Raw genomic sequence first — 21,980 nt, 5'->3', positions numbered from 1 at the left:
CTGTTTAAGGGCAGCATGGTGGCTCACTGGTTTATTGTACTGTGTGCTGCACTGGTCACCACATTATTGGAAGATTGTTGAAGCTTTAGAGAGAGTGCAAAAAAGGGTTACCAGAATGTTGCCTCAATTGGAGTATTTTAGCTATAATAGAGGTTGGGCAAACTTGGATTGTTTTTCTTAGAGCTCTAGATGCTGAGAGGCAATCTGATAGAAGAATATTAAATTATGAGGGGCATGGATACAGTGGATAGTCTGATTCTCTTTCTTGGGGTAAAAGTATCAAATACTTGTGTTTATAGGTTTAAAGTGAGAGGGGGAAGTTTAAAAAAAGATGTATGAATAAAGTTTTTACACAGAGGATAGTAGATGCTGGAACATGCAGGCAGAGGAAGTGGTAGAGCATATACAACTCTTAGAGTAAAAAGTTTAAGAGGCATTTAGATAGACAGACAATTAGGCAGAGAATAGAAGGATATGGACTGTGCACAAGCAGATGGATTAGTTTAGCATAACATTATGGTGGGCCAATGGATCTATTTCTGTGCTGCACTGTTCAATATATATTCTAAGTGAATTAGAGTCTTGTTATAAAAATAAACCTGAATTAGCAATCGATCTTAAAATGAACAGTGATGCTGAACTATTTTCAGTAAACACAATGTTAGAGCAACATCAGTCACAGGACATTATGGAGTGGCATGAGTTGCACAGAATTACAAAGAATTCAAAACTAGGGTTTTAGCACTGTGATAGTCACTGATAAAGCCTCTAAGAAATTCAGGTGTCCATGGAGTGATTAGAATGTAGAACTTGCTATCACACAGAATATTGAAGCAATAATGTGGATGCATTCAGACAAAGCTCACTAAGAGCATGTCCATTACAGATGATTTGGAAGTACACTTGCTTCTAAATTATAAGATTTTGTGTTAAAGTTCCATTCCAAGGCTTTAAGCACAAAATTCTTGGCTAAGATTTCAGCACAGTACTGAGGAAGAATTACCCAGACACCATTTGGGTGAGATAGCAAACTGATGCCCAGTTTGCATGCTTAGATGGATGTGAAAGACCATGTGACATTATTTCTAAGAAGAGCAGGGGAGACACCTCCAGTGTCCTGGCCAATAGTAATCCCTTAATAAACCTGGCAAGAAACACATTATGTGCACATTTTCAAATGATTGTATTTCATGAGCTTGTTAAATACCAATGAGTTCCTCTGCTTCCTATGTTGCAATAGTGACTACACTTAAAAAACCAACTTCACTTTTACTTTTGGGGTGTCTTGTAGTTTTGAAGTCCCTACATGTGTGCAAGTCTTAATTTTTCCAAGACAAAATGTTTGTCAAATGCCTCTGAACAGAATGTATTGTCTCACTTGCCGTAGTCATGTGACCTGAAAATGTGTTGCTGGAAAAGCGCAGCAGGTCAGGCAGCATCCAAGGAACAGGAGAATCGACATTTTGGGCATAAGCCCTTCTTCAGGAGTCAGCCCTTTGTCATGTGACCTCTACCTCTGCTGTAAATTGCTTTAATTTCAGTCCATGAAACATAGTGCTGAAGGTGTGTTTGAGTGAATTTGCAGAGCTGCAAGTAATCCAGTTACTGGAAAAATCCAGTAAACAGGAATTAAAATGGCAATCTACAGTTTTAAAGTGCTAAATAAGATTAGAATAGCTGTGAATTTGTCACTCCTTGCTGGTGTGAAAACGAAAGGAGATGTAAAACACAACTTCCAACCTCAGTGGCAAAGCTATGACATCCCTACAGATTTGAATAAAAAGCTTGGGCAATTAATTGCAGCAGCCATGGTATCTGTGCTGGGAGAAGAGTGTGACAAGCAGTAATGCAGTCTACACCTCACTGACAAGCAGAGAACATAGACAAGAGAAGATTGGAAGGCTTTGAAGGTATTTTTTTCCACCCCACACTTATGCATAGTATGTGTTCATTATTGCTCAGTGGCAGATGAAAACTACTAATCAGTATGTGGTGGAGCTGTTCCTGTGAGTTGAAACAACTGAAAGATGATGTTATCAGAGATGTGATTGTCTTAAGAATAAGAGATCCTGTGTAACAGCACATCTATGGAGGGAGTAGAAACATGTGAAGAAAACTATTGGCACCGTCAGAGGTCTTGAAGTTGGCAATCATCAGGTATAGTATTTTAATGGAAGAACAGATTGGGTTTGTATTATGCTGAGAGACATTCCAGGACCAATGACAGAAGAATAATGGCTCTCTGACTAATATTGAAAAAAAGAGAAAAATATGCAGAAGGGTCAGCAAGTAGGTCAGGGCCATAGGGCAGGATATAAATATAGCAGAGGACATCACAAACATAAGAGAAGAAAGTGGATCCATGTGAAGAAAGCAGTGTTCTAACTGCAAGCTGAATCATATTGCATGTGTGTGCTTCGCAAGGAAGAAACAAAATAAGCCAATAACGATTGCTGGTGGAGAAATGTCAGATGACTTACATGACATTATGAAGCATCATCAGGTTGAAAGGTGCTAAATGGTTTTTGACAGCTAAAATGATGGCATCAGTAGGAGAGGAGCAAATGAATATGAAATGTCAGATAAATACTGGTGCTTAATGCAACATCATGTGTTTTATAGACCTGACAGAAGTAGTTCAAGATAGTGACACAAAAATCAAGTCCTTGAAATTAAAGTAAATATGTACAAAAAATGCACATATTTTATTTTGCTTTGTTTTGGATTATGGGACAAAATAGGAAAAGGGCAGTGGAAGGAAAAGCCACATATTTAAACACAGGTTACTGGGATTCATTGTGAACTGTTACTTCAACGTTGCTTCCTTCAAGTAGTAGTGAATGAAATCTGAGATGCCGCAGCACTGGGAATGTTTGTGTGCAGAATGAGATTCATTCAGCAACAGAGTACTGATTGGTTTGTGCAATTGGGATTTGTTCAGGATGCCAGAAGTCATCAGCATGACAACAAATCTCTGTTGGCACCTGGGCAGGTGAATGGCATGTATATTTACAATACAAGAAAATAAGCCACCCAGGCTGCACACTCTCTTCAGCTCTCTCTCGCTCTGTGTATTGAAGTAACCAAAATCTAGATGTTAGCTAAAACAAAACCAGAAAAACTGCAGATGCTGGAAATCAGAAACATAAACAGAAACAGAAATTGCAGGAAAAACTCAGCAGACCTGGCAGCACCTGTGGAGAGAAATCAGGATGTGGAAATTCCAGTGTTGGTCCTAGCATCTGATGAAGGAGCAGCACTCCTAAAGCTAGTGTTTTCAAATAAACCCGTCAGTGTATAACCTTGTGTTGTGTGATTTTTGCCCGAGAGAAATCAGAGTTAATGTTTCAGGTCCAGTGACCCTTCTTCAGAACTGATGTTAGCTAGGAAAAGGTTAGACTTTATGCAGAAGGTAGAGTGGAGGAGGGAATAAGGAGTAAATGATAGGTGGAGATAAACCCAAAGAGAGAGAAGAGCAGTTGAACAAACAAAGGAAAAGATAATTGTCAGCCTGAGAATTAATAGCTGCTAATGGGGACTATTAATGATTAACAATGGGTTGTGTGTAATAACAGACCATGTGATAACAAAGCCTCGTGTATATTGGTTGGGGTGAGGACATGGGAATAGGTGCCTCATGTCCTAAAATTGTTGAATTCGATATTGAGTCCAAAAGGCTGTAGAATTCCCAAGCGGAAAATGAGGTGCCGTTCTTCCAGCTTACGCTGAGCTCTGCTGGAGCACTGCAGCAAGCGTGGGGCAGAGGTATTGGCCAGGGAACAGGTGGTGTGATGAAGTGACAGGCAACTGGAAGCTCAAGGTCTTTCTTCAAACCGAACATAGGATTTCTGTGAAGTGGTTACCCTGTCTACACATTGTGAGCAGCAAATAGTGTAGACTAGAGTGTGTAATGTGCATGTAAAGCATTGCTTCACCTGGAAGGTGTGTTTGGGCCCTTGGATAGTGAAGAGGGAGGAAATAAACGGACAGATATTACACCTTCTGGGATTGCAAGAGAAGGTGCCATGGCGCAAGCTTGAAGAACAGCACCTCATTTCCCACGTGGGAACTCTACATTAGATTCCACATTAATACCACAATCACAATGAAACACCCTCAATACCCTCAGACAAGCACACTTTTGGGAATCTCTTCCTGATTCTGTTGCATTTCAAATATTTAGACACTGGATCACTAACGCTCTTGTGACATGTAACTCTTAGTTAATATTTATTTATTATGTTAAAAATTAATCTATATATTGCAACTTTATTTTGCTTATTTCATAACAACAGAACATGTTACTGTTTGTGTACTTTCCTGTGGGTCCCTAAATAGTCTCCTATATATCATCGAATCCCTATGGTGCAGAAACAGGCCATTTGGCCCAACAAGTCCACATCGACCCTCCAGGGAGTATCCCACCCAGATCCACTCCCCCACCCTATTACTCTACATTTCTCCTGACTAATGTACCCAGCCTACACATCCCTGAACACTATGGGCAATTTAGCGTGGTCAATCCACCTAACCTGCACAGCTTTGTACTGTGGGAGGAAACCAGAGCAAACCCATGCAGACACAGACAATCTCCTAAGGCTGGAATTGAACACAGATCCCTGGCACTGTGAGGCAGTGGTGCTAACCACTGAGCCACCATGTCACCCCTCTGTTTCCTAAATAATAAGATTTGCTGATACAAAACTTTCAATGGAAGAGTACTTAGGCTGTGTTCAGTATTTAAAGTAGTTGGATCAGGTTTGTAAAGTACTTGTTTTGTATTAGTTGCTCCAAAGTCTGATGTGATTGAGTGAAATTTTAAACAGTGTTAATGAATTTACATCATAAAAACAGACATTTGGCCTCAGTAGTCTAAGCTATTATTTATGCTTGAGCCTGTTCCCATCTTATTTCATTTAATTCTAAAGCATATCCTTCAAATTCTTTTTCTCACATGCACTAATTCTCTTCCCCTTAACTGTATCCAAGTTATTTACTTCAGCTCCTCCATGTGGTAGAATGTTGCATGCTCTAACCATTCTCTGGGTAAAAATGATTCTGCTGAATTCTTTATTGGATTTGTTAGTGATTATCTTATGTGTGACCCTTAGTCTTGGATACTCTTACAAGTGAAAATAGCTTCTGTTCACAGAATATATTGTCAAATTTCATCACCATTTTAATGACCGTACAAAATTAAACTTCTCTTTTCCAGAGCAGAGGGAAGACCTGTAGTCTTCCCTAATAATTATAAACTTTCAGATTGAGTATCATCCTTGTATATTGTTGGCATTAGGATAAGGTTTATGTAGGTGAAGTTACAGATAGTATAGTGAAGAAGGCATTTGGTAAGCTTGCCTTAATGAGTCAGTGCATTGAGTATAGGAGTGGGATGTCTTGTTACAGTTGTACAGGACATTGGTTAGGTCATTTTTGAAATAGAGAGTCGGTGTTATGGGCAAAAGTCCTTCATCAGGAATGAACCTTTGCCTGAAACATCGATTCTCCTGCTCCTCAGATGCTGCCTGACCTGCTGTGCCTTTCTAGCATCACACTCTCGTCTCTAATCACTAGCATCTGCAGTCGTCACTCTGTCCCACTTTTGGAATACTGCATTCAATTCTGGTCTCCCTGCTACAGGAGACCAATTCCATGGTTTATATCTCTATACTTCTGTGGCTGTATGAGGGTTAACTTCTCCATTGTCTTTGTATCCTTTTTGTGGCATATAATCTAGACAAAATTCTTCAATTCTTTTACTTCCATGGTTCATCAATTTTCTGAACATTAACTCTCTGAAGGAATTTTACATGACTTCCCAAAATACTCCTTATGCCATTGTTTATGCTAACAGGTCCTAAACCAAAAAGTCAAATTAACACATGATCAGGAAATGAACTAGGTTACACCAGAGCAGCAGTGGCCTCATGATATTGTGCTATTGTGGTGCTGTGGTAGTGTCCCTACTATTGAGCCACAGGCTCAGACGTGTGTAATAACATTTCTGAACAGCTTGATTAGAAAATATTTATGAACAGGGGCAGAAGTCAAACAACCATAGCTGATATGATTGTAACTCACAGACCATAAGACTTCACGAGTATTGTTCCATGTGAAATGTTATTAAATCCACAGATTTCTGTTCACAGATAAAATTTACATTGGCTAGTTAGGCATAATTGCTAAGACGATCAGGATGACACGTCTAACTTAATCAGGATCTAAAGCTGGACTCACCAATTCCGACTCAGTACTGTGTGAGATCAGCAGATTGGTGAGAGCCCAATGTAATCACCAACATCAGCCCTTTCAGAACCATTACCTTATACAAACTGATACAGTGATTTACGTAAAAGAGAAAGGCACTTTTATTTGTTTCCATTGCCTTTCAAATTTAATCTTATTGTCAATTGATATTCAAAAGTACTGCATCATTTTCTTTCTCCTCCCTATTCTGGTCAAACTCCATTTTTCACCTCATCGCTGTTTAAATTGTGCGATCACTGCCTTCTCTGAGTTGTCTGAAACAAGCCAAGGTGATAAAATCCTCCATATAAGTTAATAAAAACCGAAAGAACTGCGGATGCTGTAAGTCAGAAATGAAAACAGAAGTTTCTGGAAAAACTCTGTAGGTCTGGCAGCATCTGTGAAGAGAAATCAGTGTTAACGTTTTAGGTCCAGTGACCCTTCCTTCAAGGAGAACTACCTACTTGAGTTCTGAGGAAAGGTCACTGGACCCGAAATGTTAACGCTTTTCCAGTAACTTCTGTTTTTGCCTTCGCATAACTTGCTGTGGATTAAGTTTCAAGAGCATTCAACTTAAGTGTTATAAATGAACAGAAAGTGATCTTTCTATCGCAATGGCAATAGTAGAAAGTGGAACAAATTTAGGAAATAAATCATAATTACCATTGTTCTTGACCTGATTATTCTCTTTTGACAGGATCAGAACTTCTTGGAAAATCCATTCGAATTACGTTCTGCACACTGGGAGTTGGCATTTCATATGCATTCGGATATATGTTCTTGCCTTTGGTCGCATACTTCATACGAAGCTGGAGGATTTTGCTTTTCGCCCTGTCTCTTGTTGGCCTGATATACATACCTTTATGGTGGTAAGTGAATATTAGAAACCTAACCTATTTAATCATTACAGTCATAATCATAGAGTCACACAGCACAGACACTGACCTTCCGGTTCAACCAGTCCATGCTGAACATAATCCCAAACTAAAGCAGTCCCGCCTACCTGCACTTGGCCCATATCCCTCCAAGCATTTCTTTATTCACGTATTTATCTAAATATCTTTTAAACATTTAAACATGTACCTGCATTCACTACTTCTTCTGGAAATTAATTCCAAACACAATCCATTTTCTGTGTAAAAGATTGTCCCTCATGTCTTTTTTAAATCTTTCCCCTCTCACCTTAAAAATATGCCACCTTGTCTTGAAATCCTCCACCCTTGGGAAAAGATGCCTGCCATTCGCCTTATCTAGACCCCTCATGATTTTGTAAATCTTCATACGGTCACCCCTCAACCTCCTATATTCCAGTGGAAAATGCCCCATCGTATCTAGCCTGTCCTGAGAACTCAAACCCTCTATTCCTAGCAACATCCTGGTAGATCTCTTCTGAACTTTCTCCATATCCTGCCTATAACAAAGCAGCCAGAAATGGATACAGTAGTCCAGAAGAAGCCTCACCAACATCCTGTACAACCTCATCATAACATCCCAACTCCTATACTCACATAAATCTGAGCAATGAAGGCAAGTCCTCTAAATGCCTTGCTAATGCCTTACGCATTACCCTCCAGTTTAGGTGCAGTTTGTATTTCTTGTACCAGTCCCACTTTCCCTGGAAGACATCCCAATAACATAACTGAAGCCTCCTTCCACGCTCCCCCTCTGCACCCCCACCACCAGTATGAAATGTCATAATAATAAAGGCAAAGTTATATAGCCTTAAGAAACGGTTAACATTAATTTCCTTTAACCAGGAACAATGCCCAACCCGTAACGATAAAATGCAGGGTACAGTTCAGTTGGAGAGAGAGAGAAATTGAGAGTAGGAAGGTATGATTTGGGAAGCTTATTTCTGTAACTGTCTCTACGGTTGCACATGCTCATTTTGTCTTGTGTAATTGACCATGAAATCACGAGCTTGTTTCAACTTGTTAGAATATTTTAGGCACATTTATTACTGTGATGCATTATTATACTGCCATATTATTTTTTATTTGAACAAACAATTTATTAGTAATTGATGCTTTTATGGATATGTGAGAAGTTTACACAATAATAACATGAATGGTCTGAATCAGTCAGACTGATAGGTAGGTGGTTTGTAAGACCAACTTACAAATGGCTGTACCTGTGAAGAGGACCCTCATTTTTGCAAATATTTTCTCATTTTTACAAAGGGATGTTTTATGTTGTACCGTATTGTGTTCCAACTTGCACACAAATCAACTTACAAACATACTCAAGGGTGGAATGTGTTCACAACCTGGGAATTGCCTGTATTAAGGTTTCCAAATTTGAGTAGAGAATGAGAACTAAAATCACACTGTATCTATCCTCCTGTGACACACCAGCTTCATCTGCCTGTATGCATTGTTGGGTGTCAGTTGGAGGTGAAAACATTCTTAAAACCTCAATAGTAAATGTCACATGTTTATGAGAACAATTAAACACCTGATTAGCACTGTTGCCTCACAGTGCCAGGAATATGGGTTTGCTTCCCGCCCCGGGTGACTACCTGTGTAAAGTTTGCACATTCTCCCTGTGTCTGCATGTGTTTTGTTCAGTTTCCTCCCACAGTCCAAAGAGGTACAGGTAACGTGAACTGGCCATGCTAAATCACCCATAGTGTCCAGGGATGTGCATGCTGGGTGGATTAAACATGAGAAATGTAAGTTTAACGGGATAGGATAGAGGGGTGGGTCTGAGTGGGGTGCTCTTCCGAGGGTTGGTGTGGACCTGATGGGCCACATGGCCTGTTTCCGTACTGTAGGGATTCTATGATTCAATGGAATGCTGACCAACTGTTTAAAAGTATCAGATCCTGGGAATTGTCTATTCAGTGCTACCAGTTTGAGAGACTCTTCCCACTGATGATAGCTCCATCAATTCAATAATAACTACTCTAAGATTCACGCTGATTTGTTGCTACCTAGCCCATAAAGATCTCACCAGTCATTCACCCACCTTCTACCTCTGGCACATGTGGCTCTGAACAAAAGCCAGTAGAATCTCAAGCTTTTGATATATACTGAGACATGGAAATACACCTTTCAATGAAAATATTGGCACATACAAATCTTAATTCTATAGGTAAATTTAATCAAGGTATTCTGAAATGTTTTAGTAGTGCTGCTAAAACCTAAAAAAATTAGTCTCAATGGTGGAAAACAAAGAACACAAGAAAATTAGGCCTTTGGAAAAATGGGCACATGACTTAAGAGGAGATGTGATAGTGAATTCAAAGTGAAGAAATGCAACAGAGCAAATATGCATTTGGAACACGAGGAAATTTGCAGCACATGTCAGATAGTGCACAATAAATAGAATAGAAATAGAATATCTCTATAGCAGAAAGACCAATTCCTCTAAATGTAAACAACCAAAGCTATGAACAGTCAAAACGTTGTCTAATGAATGTGATATCAAGGTTATATTATGTGTAATTCTTATCCACATTCATCTCACTTTTCATCTCATAATTTTTGAACTGTACTTTTGATGTCAACACATATATTAGTTAGGTCTTTTCCTAAGATGTTAAAACTGCAATTTTAACCTTCTTTGCCTGGTAGAAACAGGAGTATAGAGTAATGTTTGGGCAGTTGAAATGTCCTTTAATAACTTTTCTTTCAAAAGCCACCCTTTATACTTTTGGTCTCTTGTCCAGAACCTAAGGCTAAACTATCCACCCAAATCCAGTGGGTTATTTTGTTAAATATCATAGGAGCACATTCAACATTCATTGCCCTTGAGAAGGTGCTGATAAGCTGCATTCTTGAACTGCTGCAGAATAGATAAACTCACAATTAAACTAAGGAGGGGTTTTCAAATTTTTGCCTTGGAGATAGTAAAGGAAAAACAATATACAGTAGAAATTCCTTATAATGCAAATGTTGGACTCTTAACAGCTGGATCACATGAATAAGAAAGCTCCAGTTTTTTAATTAGGCAAAATGAAGATTAACCCTTTTGGGAAGCATGAGATCCCATTTATTAGTAAATTCCACCATACTTCAAAGTCATTTTATTGTGTGATTCGGAAGTTGCAATAGTGGTGTCCTTGTCTTTCTAATTGATGATGGCAGATTTGTAAGGTGCTAACAAAGGAGCCTTGAAATGTTTTAGGATATCATATAAATGGTACGCATTAGTTCACCTGCGTGTGCTGATAAAGGGAGTCAATGTTCAAAATAAGAGATAAAGTAATGATTAAGTAGCTGCCATCAGCTTCTTGGGTGTTGTGGAGCTAAACTTCTCCAGGCAAGTGGAAAATATTACATTATCCTCCTGACTTATCTTACAAATTGTGTTCAGATTTTGGGTGAGCCAGGATGTGAGTTACTCAGCATAGAATACTCAGACTGTGTTCTATTCTGATTGCCGCAGTGTTTATATGTCCAGTAATGCGAAGTTCCCTATTGATGTTGAGCCTTAGGTTGTTGCAACTGAAGGATTCAGCAAGAACTTTTGCCATTAATTGACAAAGAGAAATATTAGGTTCCCTCTTTTTGGAGATGCTCATTGTCCTGCACTTGTGTGCCTTAGGATTATCTGAGAAGGTCTAAATACTACAGAACACCTTGCAAGCATTTATGAACATCCCCATCTCTGACCTAATGTTGACAAAGCAACTAAAGAATCTTGGGTCTAGGGCACTGCCCTGAGGAAGTTCTGCAGTGATGTACTGGCCCTGGGATGATTGACCTCCTTCAGCCATACCACCATATTTCTTTATGTTATCTTAAGTCTGATTTCAATCAGTGAAAAGTTTTACCCAAGATTCCCAGTGATATCAATTTTGCTTGGGCTGCATTAAACCACATTGAGTCAAAGGCTGCCTTGATATTGAGGGCAGTCACATTCATCTCATTTCTGGAATTTATTTTTTTCCCAAATCTGAAGATCCAGAGTTGAGTGTTGCTGGTGATCCCCAAATTGCATGTCAGTGAGTTAAATGCTATTTAATAGTCTCTTGTCATGGTTCCATCAAAGTGATGATAATTGGGAATAGACTAGTGGGGTAGTAATTGGATCTGGTCTGTTCTTGATGGATACTACATTGCTGGGCTGTTTTACACGTTCTCAGGGTGGATCAGTAGCTCAGTGGTTAGCACTGCTCCCTCACAGCACCGAGAACAAAGGTTTGATTCCAGCCTCAGGTGACTGTTTGTGTGGAGCTTGCACATTCCCCCTGTGTCTGCGTGGGTTTCTTCCAGGTGTTCCAGTTTCCTCCCACAATCCAAAAGTGTGCAGGTTAGGTGGATTTTAGATCAGAGTGGTGCTGGAAAAGCACAACAGGTCAGGCAGCATAAGAGGAGCAGGAAAATCAACGTTTTGGGCAAAACCCTTCATCAGGAATAGAGGCAGGGAGCCTCCAAGGTGGAGAGATTAATGGGAGGGGTGGGGCTGGGGAGAAGGTAGCAAAGCGTACAATAGTTGAATGGGGATGGGGATGGAGGTGATAGGTCAGAGGAGAGGGTGGAGCAGATAGATGGCAGATAGGACAGGTCATGAGGACAATGCTGAGCTGGAAGGTTAGAACTGGGGTAAGATGAGGGGAGGGGAAATGAGGAAACTGGTGAAGTCCACATTGATGCCCTGGGGTTGAAGTTTCCGAGGCAGAAGATGAGGTGTTCTTCCTCCAAGCGTTGGTTGGTGAGGGAGCGGCGGTGGAGGAGGCCCAGGGCTTGCATGTCCTCAGCAGAGTGGGAGGGGGAGTTGAAATTTTGGGTCACGGGACGGTGGGGCTGATTGGCACAGGTGTCCCAGAGAAGTTCCCTAAAGCACTCTGTGAGGAGGCGTCCAGTCTCGCCAATGTACAGGAGACCGCATCGGGAGCAATGGATACAATAAATGACATTGGTGGATGTTCAGGTGAAACTTTGGTGGATGTGGAAGGCTTCTTTGGGGCCTTGGATGGAGGTGAGGGAGGAAGTGTGGGTGCAGGTTTTGCAATTCCTGCAGTGGCAGTGGAGGGTGCCAGGATGGGAGGGTGGGTTGTTGGGGGGCATGGACCGGGTTACATGGATTGACCATGGGAAATGCAGGATGACACAGGTAGGGTAAGGGGTGTTCTGAGTGCTTTTCAAAGGGTCAGTTATGGGTTTAATGTCCTGCTTCCAGACTGTAGGGAATCTATGATTCTAAGAAAGTGCCTGTGTCATGGTTATACTGGAACAAGCTGCAGAGTAGTTATGCACCTAGATCTGGAGCACATGTCTTCAGTACTATAGCTAAGATGTTAGGGCCATAGTTCATGCTGCATCTGCATTGGCCAATTCTTTATCAAGTGGAGTGGAACAAATTGGCTGATAGCTTGCATCTGTGGTGGTGGGCAGCTCCAGAGACACTTCTGGCTGCAAGTGACTGCAAATGCTTCATTGTGGGTTTTACATGTTGTACTGTGCTGTGTTGACAATGTTTGCAGAGCCTCTTTCCTCTGTCTGTTCTTTTTGAATTTTCTTTATCATTCACAACTGGATATTGCAAGACTGTAGAGGTTTGATTTGATCTGTTGGCCATGGGATCATCTAGCTTGGTCAGCAGCGTTCTGCTTCCACTTTTTAGCATGCAAGTAGTTCTGTGTTGGAACTTTCCCAAGTTGGTGCTTCATATTTCGGTCCTGGTGCTGTCTAAAGTCAGACTCATTTATCTCCTGATCAAATTAACAGTCAGCATTTCACTACCCATTTGGTTCAATTGAGTGGGAATAGCAAATAATCTGCTTAAAATGACCATTGGAAGGTAGGTGGTGTGTGCCATTGTTATGGAAATCATTGGTGAGTGACTTATGATTTTTGAATGCCGTGTGACAATTTGCTGGAAATATGTGCTAAACAGACTCTCATTCAAAATGTTGTAAGGAATAACAATGTCTAATAGAAGTGTTTTGATAGCTGCAAATGTTCTTACTTTTCCCAAACTGATTCTATTTTTATATTAGTATCGATTTGGTTTGTGCCCTAAACATGGAATATGCCAAGACAGCTGAAGCAGAAGAGTCCCATAACGCTGGTTTCTGTATTTACACTGCTGCAGTACAGCATCACTGATCAAATGAAACCCAGTGCAGAATTTCTACCTGTAATGAAAGCAATCGGTTCTCATGGCCATGTTGGCAAATTTATTATCCCTGATTGTGAAATCCCAATAGTGGTGCACATTGTACAAGGTAATGATTCTGAGAGGGTTAATGTCAGAGTTTGCAATACTGTTCCACCAAATCTGATGATATCATTACAACTTGGGTGAGAAAAAGGCATAAAATTTTAGGACCTCAAAAATGACGGATGGTTATCCTTGATCTCTTTGTGGTCTCAATAACAATGTAGAAATTCTGAATGTAACTTGTCCCTGATTGCTGTTGTGTGGTGGATTACACCTTGTTTCCAAGTGCCCCTTATGAAGATTCACTGGTGGCTTTCCTCTACCAACGGAAATTAAAGGAAATGGTAACAGAAAACCAGTCCAACCACAAGCTGGTAGTGGTTGGCATTCCAAGGAATGTCAGAGGCTGAGGGGTGACCTTGTAGAGGTTTATAAAATCATGAGAAGCATGGTTAAGGTAAATAGACAAGGTCGGGGTGTCCAAAACTCGAGGGCATTGGTTTAAGGTGAAAGGGGAAAGATTTAAAAGGGACCTACGGAGCAACTTTTTCAGACAGAGGGTGGACCATTTATGAAATAACCTGCCAGAAGAGAAGGTGAAGGTGGATAGAAAAACAACATTTAAAAGGCACCTGGATGGATACATGAATAGGAAGGGTTTACAGGGATATGGGCCAAATGCTGGCAAATGGGACTAGATCAATGTAGGATATCTGGTTTGCATAGGGAAGTTGCACCAAGGGATCTGTTTCCATGTTGTATAACTCTACACTCTATGACTGAGATCGGTTTCCATGCTGTTTTACTCTAGACTCTATGAGTGAGATTTTTGCCATACAAGTCCCTCCACTTCTAAAATGTACACACAGGCATGAAAACGGGAATTTACATGATAATGCCCTTACCGTAATGATTCTATCAAACCACTGTACAAGGCTGGTAACCTACAATTAAGACCAGATTTCATGTGGGTTGTGTTAGAGATGATTATAGGAGGCACAAAGCCAGTTGAAGAGTGAATCCAGCAAGCACAGCTCAATGGAAGGCTTGCCAAGTGAAGTCAACTCTTTATAAAGGACATTTTGAAACAAAAGAAGACCAAGCACTGACGTTTTTCCATTATTTTTGTTCACTTTGGTGGTCAGTCACATTCAGTTTACTAACTTAAACAAGCCCAGAGGAAGCATGGAATGATCATCTCTGATGTTAGGAGATGGAACTTGCAGTGAATCACTCCATAATGGAGGTGGATGATAAAGGACTGGATTAAAATTAAATAAATAATCATGAGGGGCATGGATATGATAAATAGACAAGGCCTTTCCCTGCCGTGGGTGAGTCCAGAACTAGAAGGCATAGGTTTAGGGTGGGAAGGGAAAGATATAAAAGGGATCTAAGGGGCAACTTTTTCACACAGATGGTGGTGCATGTGTGGAATGGGCAGCCAAATGAAGTGGTGGAGGTTAGTACTATTGCAACATTTAAAAGGCAGCTGGATGGGTATATGAATATGAAGGGTTTGGAGGGATATGGGCTGGCAGGTGGGACTAGATTGGGTTGGGTTATCTGGTCGGCATGGATAAGTTGAATTGAAGGGTCTGTTTCCATGCTGTACATCTCTATGACTCTATGTTGTACAATTATATAAGGCATTGGTGATACCGCATCTGGAATATTGTGTCCAGTTTTGGTCTCTTACTTGAGAAAAGAGGAAGGATGTGGTGACACCAGAGGTAGTTCACAGGAGGTTCACAAAGCTGACTTCAGGGATGAAAGGGCTTTAGTATGGGGGTGTGGTTGAATAGCTTGGATTTGTAGTTACTTCAGTTCAGAAGAATGCAGCGGGGGGATTTGACTGAGGTATGTAAAAATGCTAAAAGGTATTGATAAGGTGGACGTTAAACAGATGTTCATCCTTGTGGGACAGACTTGAACAAGAGGTGATAGATATAGAGTGACAGGAGGTAGGTTCAAAACTGAATGAGCAGAAACTACTTGTCTCAGAGGGTAGTGAATCTGTGGAATTCACTGTCACAGAGTGCAGTGGAGGCAGAATTAATCAACATATTCAGAAAAGAGATAGATTTGTTTCTGATGAAAAGCAGAATAAAGTATGATGGGAAGCAGGCAGGAAAGTGGAGTTGATAACCAAGATAAAATCAAGCATCATCATGTCAAATGGTAGAACAGGCTGGAAGGACTGGATTGCCTACTCCCACACCTAATTCCTATGTCCCGATGATAAATTACTTTTAATTTACACACGATGAATATTTACAGAAACAATCATCACCTACTTTAATTTTGTCAACTATATTTTCAAAGTAGTTTCACATAATTCCCCACTATCAACATTTTGGGGGTTAATATTTGACCAAAAACTCAATTGGAGTTGTGACATAAATACAGTGACTACAAGGGCAGGTCAGAGGCTAGAAATACTGCCATAGGTAACTCACCTCCTGACCTTCCAAAGCCTGTCGCCATTTACAAAGCACAAGTTAGGAATATGATGGAATACTCCTGGCTTGCCTGGTTGAGTGTAGTTCCAACAATCCTGACATCGTCCAGCCAAAGCAGATCACCTTTATTGGGACCACATCCACAAATATCCATTTCCTCCACCACCAAAGCTCAGTCGCACCAGTGTGTACTATCTACAAGATGCATTGCAGAAATTTGCAAAGGATCCTTGGACACCACCTTGTGAACCCACAACCACTTCCATCTGAAAGGTCCAGGGCAGCTGAGAGCGTATGGTCTGATCCATTTGCTTACTTAGTGGGACATGTTTTACATTAATAATGAAATGTGGCTTACCATGAGATGAGGTTTAATATTGTTGAAATCTGCGCTGAAAATGTGTTGCTGGAAAAGCGCAGCAGGTCAGGCAGTATCCAAGGAACAGGAGATTTGACGTTTCGGGCATAAGGCCTTCTTCAGGAATCAATCTGTCTTTCCCTATGATCACCTGAGTAGCTTTATAGTTCTTAAATGCCCATGACCTGGCTCAAAAGGTCCTTTAGAAGCACAAGATGGTAAAAAGATTTATACAATCCTGATTACCCATGTCGAACTGAAGCTGAGGCTGTTTTTCCTGTTCCCAAGGTTCCTGCTTCTTGATGCTGATGTTGTCCCTGGAGTATGTAAGGCCCCTAATTTTAATAATGATCTGGGTCATTCTATCGTTTCGTGGCAGCAGTTTCACGTGACAATGTAACTAGCATAATTCAGGTATTCCATGTAAATTGAGTTTCTTTCTCAGGAAGGTCGTTACAAAAGACAGTATTGGATATTGTAGATCCTCTATTGATTGAATCAGCCCTAGGAATTGGGCCTCTCAAAAACAATTCTATTGAAACTCAGATCTCTTGTTCCACCTGAAAGCTTGCAGCATTGCCTCATCAACAGCCCATTCAGTAGTCAATCAAATTGAATGACTTGTTTATTTGTTGGCTTGATACAATCCGACAGTGAACATTGCAAACTACCTGGCTTAATATCTCAGTTCCACTGTTTCATCAACACCTATTCAATGTCATCAATCAAGGTAACTGGTTTGCATATCTGTCTGGGCTGATCCAGTTCCAGCACGCTGTTCAGGTGCTTTTAGTGCCCCAAAAGAGCTGCAAGTTCCCCTCAAAGCCACTCACTATCCTGACTTGGTAACACATTGCTGTTCCATCATTGTCGCTGCATCAAATTCCTGGAAATTCCCCTCCCTTCCAGCATTGCGGATCTATCTGCAGCCCATAGACTGCAATAGTACAAGAAGCCATTTCACCACCATCTTCTCAAGGGCAACTAAGGATGGGCAATATATCCTTGACAGCCAAAGAAGCCCATATTCCATTAGTGAATATAAAAGAAATCCACTCACAATTGACATGAGATAGTGACCATCTCTGAAATTTTAGTTGATAAAACAGTGTCAGAGATTCACGTTCCTTCCCTTCATTAAAAGACAAATTAATCAAGTTTCTCTGTCTCTTTGAAAATTATTCCATATGGAATACCTGATGTACACTGAGTTATCTGCAGTGTTATTACCTCAAGTATGGCTGGATTGGAGAGCAAAAACTCAATCAAGGTCCTCTCAATCCTGATTGTATTTCAGACAAAAATGGACCATGTTTGTCCTATGATATTTGGGGAGGTGATGACCAAATGGTATTGTCACTGGCCTATTAATCCAGAGATGCAAGTAATGCTCTGGGAACCTGGTTTGAATCCCATCATGGCAGATAGTGGAATTTGAATGAAATAAAAGTCAGAAATTAAGAGTCTAAAAATGACCATTAACCCATTGATGAAAATCTCATCTGGTTCACTAATGTCCTTTAGGGAAGGAAACTGCCATCTTTACCTGATCTTCATACATGTGACTCCAGACCAACAGCAATGTGGTTGACTCCAAACTTCCCTCTGGGTAATTAATGCCTTGCCCAGCCAGCAATGCCCACATCCCATGAATGAAAAGAAAAGTATTCTCTAAGTGGGAATGTTGCAAGAATATAATTGCACCAACTAAAGTTTTAGCCGTAATCACTTGCCACTATCACCACTATCCCATTTTCAAAAGTGAATATTGTGCATTATTACAAATTTAAAAAATCAATTCATACTTATAATTACATGGTGATTTTTACATTTAAAAATATTTTGACATTGATTATCCATTCTCATTGTTCTATACTTTTCACAGGATATGTGCTGAAAGAAATGTACATTGAAACATGCAACTTGGCTCATATGATGTACTAATGTGTGATACTGCAAGTTACTAGATGGTCATATGCACAACCCACACAACGAATAATCACTATAATAGAGTAGATGAGTGTGGTGCTGGAAAAGCACAGCCAGTCAGGCAGCATCCGAGGAGCAGGAGAGTTGACGTTTCGAGCATAAGCTCTTCATCAGGAATGAGGGGGTGCGTGAAGGGGGCTGAGAAATAAATGGGAGGGTATTGGGGTTGGGGGGAAGCTAGCTGGGAACATAACCTATCATGTTCACACCTTCACCTACCTTTCGCATTCCCAGCTACCTTCCCCTTAGCCCCTCCCCCTTCCTATTTATCTCTCAGCCCTCTTGGGCCACCGACCTATCACCTACCTTGAAGAAGTTCTCCTCCTCCCTCGACAAGGCTTGAATTCCACCCCTCCAATCGCAACAACAACAGACCTCTCCTGGTTCTCACCTTCCACCCCACTAACCTCCGGGTACATTGCACCATCCTCTGCCATTTCCGCCACCTACAAACTGCGCCCCCCCCCTCAGAGATATATTTCCCTCCCCACCCCTATCTGCATTCCGTAGAGAACATTCCCTCCATGTTAGGTCCATGTCCCCCACCAGCCCACACCCCACCCCCAGCACCTTCGCCTGCCACCACAAGAATTGCAAAGCCTGTGCCCACACCTCTCTCCTCACCTCTGTCCAAAGCCCTAAAGGATTCTTCCATATCCATCAAAGATTTACCTATACTCCACAAACATCATCTACTGTGCCCGTTGCTCTTGATGTGGTCTCCTCTACACTGGGGAGACAGGACGCCAACTTGGGGAACGTTTCAGAGAATATCTTCGGGACATATGCACTAAACAACCTCACTGCACTTTGGTCGAGCACTTTAACTCCCCCTCCCACTCCGCCAAGGACATGCAAGTCCTTGGCCTCCACCACCGCCAAACTCTAGCCACCCAACACTTGGAGGAAGAACGCCTTATCTTCTACCTCGGTACCCTCCACCTACATGGGATCAATGTGGATTTCACTAGTTTCCTCATTTCCACTCCCGCCACCTTATCCCAGACCCAACCTTCCAACAAGGCACCACCCTCTTGAATTGTCTGACCTGTCCGTCTTCCTTCCCATCTATTTGCTCTATGCTCCTCCCTGACCTATCATCTTCACCCCCACCTTCATCCACCTATTGCATTCTCAGCTCCCTTACCCCCAGACCCATCCCCCTTCCCATTTATTTCTCAGCCCCCTTGGGCCACCTCCTCATTCCTGATAAAGAGCTTATGCTCAAAACGTCGACTGTCCTGCTTCTCAGATGCTGCCTCACCGGCTGTACTTTTCCAGCACCACACTCTTCGACTCTGATCTCCAGCACCTGCAGTCCTCACTTTTCCCACTACAATAGAGTGAGCAAGATTAAATTAAGGTGTTTGATATTGTTTCCTGGTTCGCAGTTTTGGAGTAGTCATGTAAATGTTCATATTAGTAAAACAATTGCTTACACATAAGGAGCAACATGCATGGTGGCTCAATGGTTAGTCCTGCTGCCTCACAGTGCCAGGCGCCTAGGTTCAATTTCAACCTTGGGTGACTGTTTGTGTGGCATTTGCACATTCTCCCCGTGTCTGCGTGGGTTTCCTCTGGGTGCTGCAGTTTCCTCCCATGGTCACAAAGATGTGCAGGTTGGACGAATTGGCTGTGCTTAAATTGCCCACAGTGTTCAGGGCTGTATAGGTTAGGTACATTAGTCAGGGGAAATGTAGGGTAATGGGTCTGGGTGGGATAGTCTTTGGAGGGCCGGTACGGACTTGTTGGGCCGAAGGGCCCTGTTTCCACACTGTAGGAATTCTAATTCAAAATTCTCACAAGAAGCTTTGGGAAAGATTGATATATAAATACTGCAAATCTATATGTATATCAGAGTATGTGGATCTAGATCAGTACAGATTTCATTCCCACACCAGAAGCCTGTTTACTTCTGGAGGTTCATGAATAGTTCATTTAGCTTTTATACTGCACTCAAGTTTTGCGGCTCTCGGCCACTGCTCATTTGCCTAAGGTTGCATCAGTCCCTCATCTGAGCAAATTATTTATATAACACATACAGTCTGCATATAATTCCAACTCCCTCAGAATAGAATTGATTACCTGCATCTCTCACTACCATTGCCAGTCATGTCCTAAAAATGCCCCAAACCAAAACCTTTCCAACCCTCACAACCATCCGAGTTTTCCTCAACACTGAGGGATGCATTTGAGGAGGCAATGACTGAGTGGTATCATGAGTAGACTACTAATCTACAGATCCAGGGAACGTTTTAGTGAACAATGTTCAAAATTCACCATAACAGTTGGTGAAATTTGAATGCAATAAAAATCTGGAATTATGAATGTAATGATGTTCATGAAACCATTGCCGATTATTGTAAATACCCATCTGGTTCACTCATGTATTTTGGGGAAGGAAATCTGCTGGTTTTACCTGACTCCAGATCCACAACAATGTAGCTGACTCTTAATTGCCCTCAGGGGCCATTAGGAATGGTCAATAAATGTTGCCTAAGCCAATGGTGTCCACAACCTATTCTCATGAATGAGTAAACAAAAGATAGTTACAGAAACCTGAATTGTTCAAAAATTCTGGTCCATAAAGTTGTATATGGGTGTCACTTTGTCAGCCTTGATGACCAAATTCCAACAGAATTGATTTGAATTTATTGTCACGAGTACCGAGGCACAGTGAAAATCTTTGTCTTACGAGCGATTCAAGCAGATCACAGAGTTAAGTAGTATACTGTAGATAAGTAAATATTAGGTAAACAACAGCAAAAACAAAAACACAAGTACAGGTGAATGTTAAGATTTTGTGAGTCCATTCAGTATTCTAACAACAGTAAGGTAAAAACTATTATGAAACCGGCTGGTGCATGTGTTTAGGCTTCTGTACCTTCTCCCTAATGGTAGAGGTTGTAGAAAAACATTGCCAGGGTGGGATGGATCTTTGAGAATGCTAGTGGCCTTTCCTTGACAGTGGGCTTGGTAGCTGGATTCTATAGATGGGAGGTTGGCCTTTGTGATTGTCCAGACCAAGTTCACCACTCTCTGCAACTGTCTCCAATCTTGAATTGCACAGTTGCCTTACCAGGTAGTGATACATCCAAATAGAATGCTCTCAATGGTGCACCTATAAAAGTTGGTAAGGGTATTCACCGTCATGCCAAATTTTCTCAGCTGCCTGAGGAAGAAGAGACGTTATTGGGCCTTTGTAACCAGTGCATCCACATAAAGAGTCCAAGAAAGCTTGTTGTGGATGACCACTCCCAGGAGCTTGACACTCTCCATTCGTTCCACCTCTGTGATTTTAATGTGTAGGGGGGCATGAGTAACATTCCACTGAAAGTCAATAATGAGTTCCTTGGTTTTGCTCGCCTTGAGAGCTAGGTTGTTCTCAGTGCACCATTTTCCAGATCTTCCACTTCCTGTCTGTAGTCTGTTTCATCGCCATCTGAGATTCAACCAACTGTGGTAGTGTCATCAGCCAACTCTTAAAAGGCATTAGTCTGGTATTTGGCGATGCAGTCATGGGTATACAGTGAGTACAGTAGAGGGCTGAATATGCACCCCTGGGGGGCTCCAGTGTTGAGTGTTAGTGAGGATGAAATGTTGTCCCCAATCTTCACTGATTGTGGTCTGTGGGTCAGGAAACTGAGGATCCAGTTGCAGAGAGTGGGGCTTAATCCAAGATCACTAACTTTAGTAATTAGTCTCGAGGGGATAATAGTGTTGAAGGCTGAACTGTAGTCAATGAGTAGGATTCTTACGTAGCTGTTCTTGGTGTCAATATATTCTAGGGTAAAGGGCAAGTGATATGGCATCTG

At 41.4% G+C, this 21,980-nt stretch overlaps 1 protein-coding gene across 7 annotated transcripts in view; it reads left to right on the top strand.

Annotated features, from left to right (window-relative positions):
• LOC132823441 (organic cation/carnitine transporter 2-like) overlaps positions 1-21,980 on the top strand; it is a 332,707-nt gene that overhangs the window by 50,841 nt on the left and 259,886 nt on the right. For all 7 annotated transcript variants that reach the window (XM_060837299.1, XM_060837300.1, XM_060837301.1 and 4 more), the window contains one exon: positions 6,944-7,115. In XM_060837299.1, coding sequence (XP_060693282.1) covers positions 6,944-7,115 — 172 coding nt within the window. The remainder of the gene's footprint in view (positions 1-6,943; positions 7,116-21,980) is intronic.

This window comes from Hemiscyllium ocellatum, chromosome 16 (genome assembly GCF_020745735.1).
Source record: "Hemiscyllium ocellatum isolate sHemOce1 chromosome 16, sHemOce1.pat.X.cur, whole genome shotgun sequence".
Lineage (NCBI taxonomy): Eukaryota > Metazoa > Chordata > Chondrichthyes > Orectolobiformes > Hemiscylliidae > Hemiscyllium > Hemiscyllium ocellatum.
Note: the sequence above shows the minus strand (reverse complement) of the source record. Positions and strands in the feature narration are given on the sequence as shown.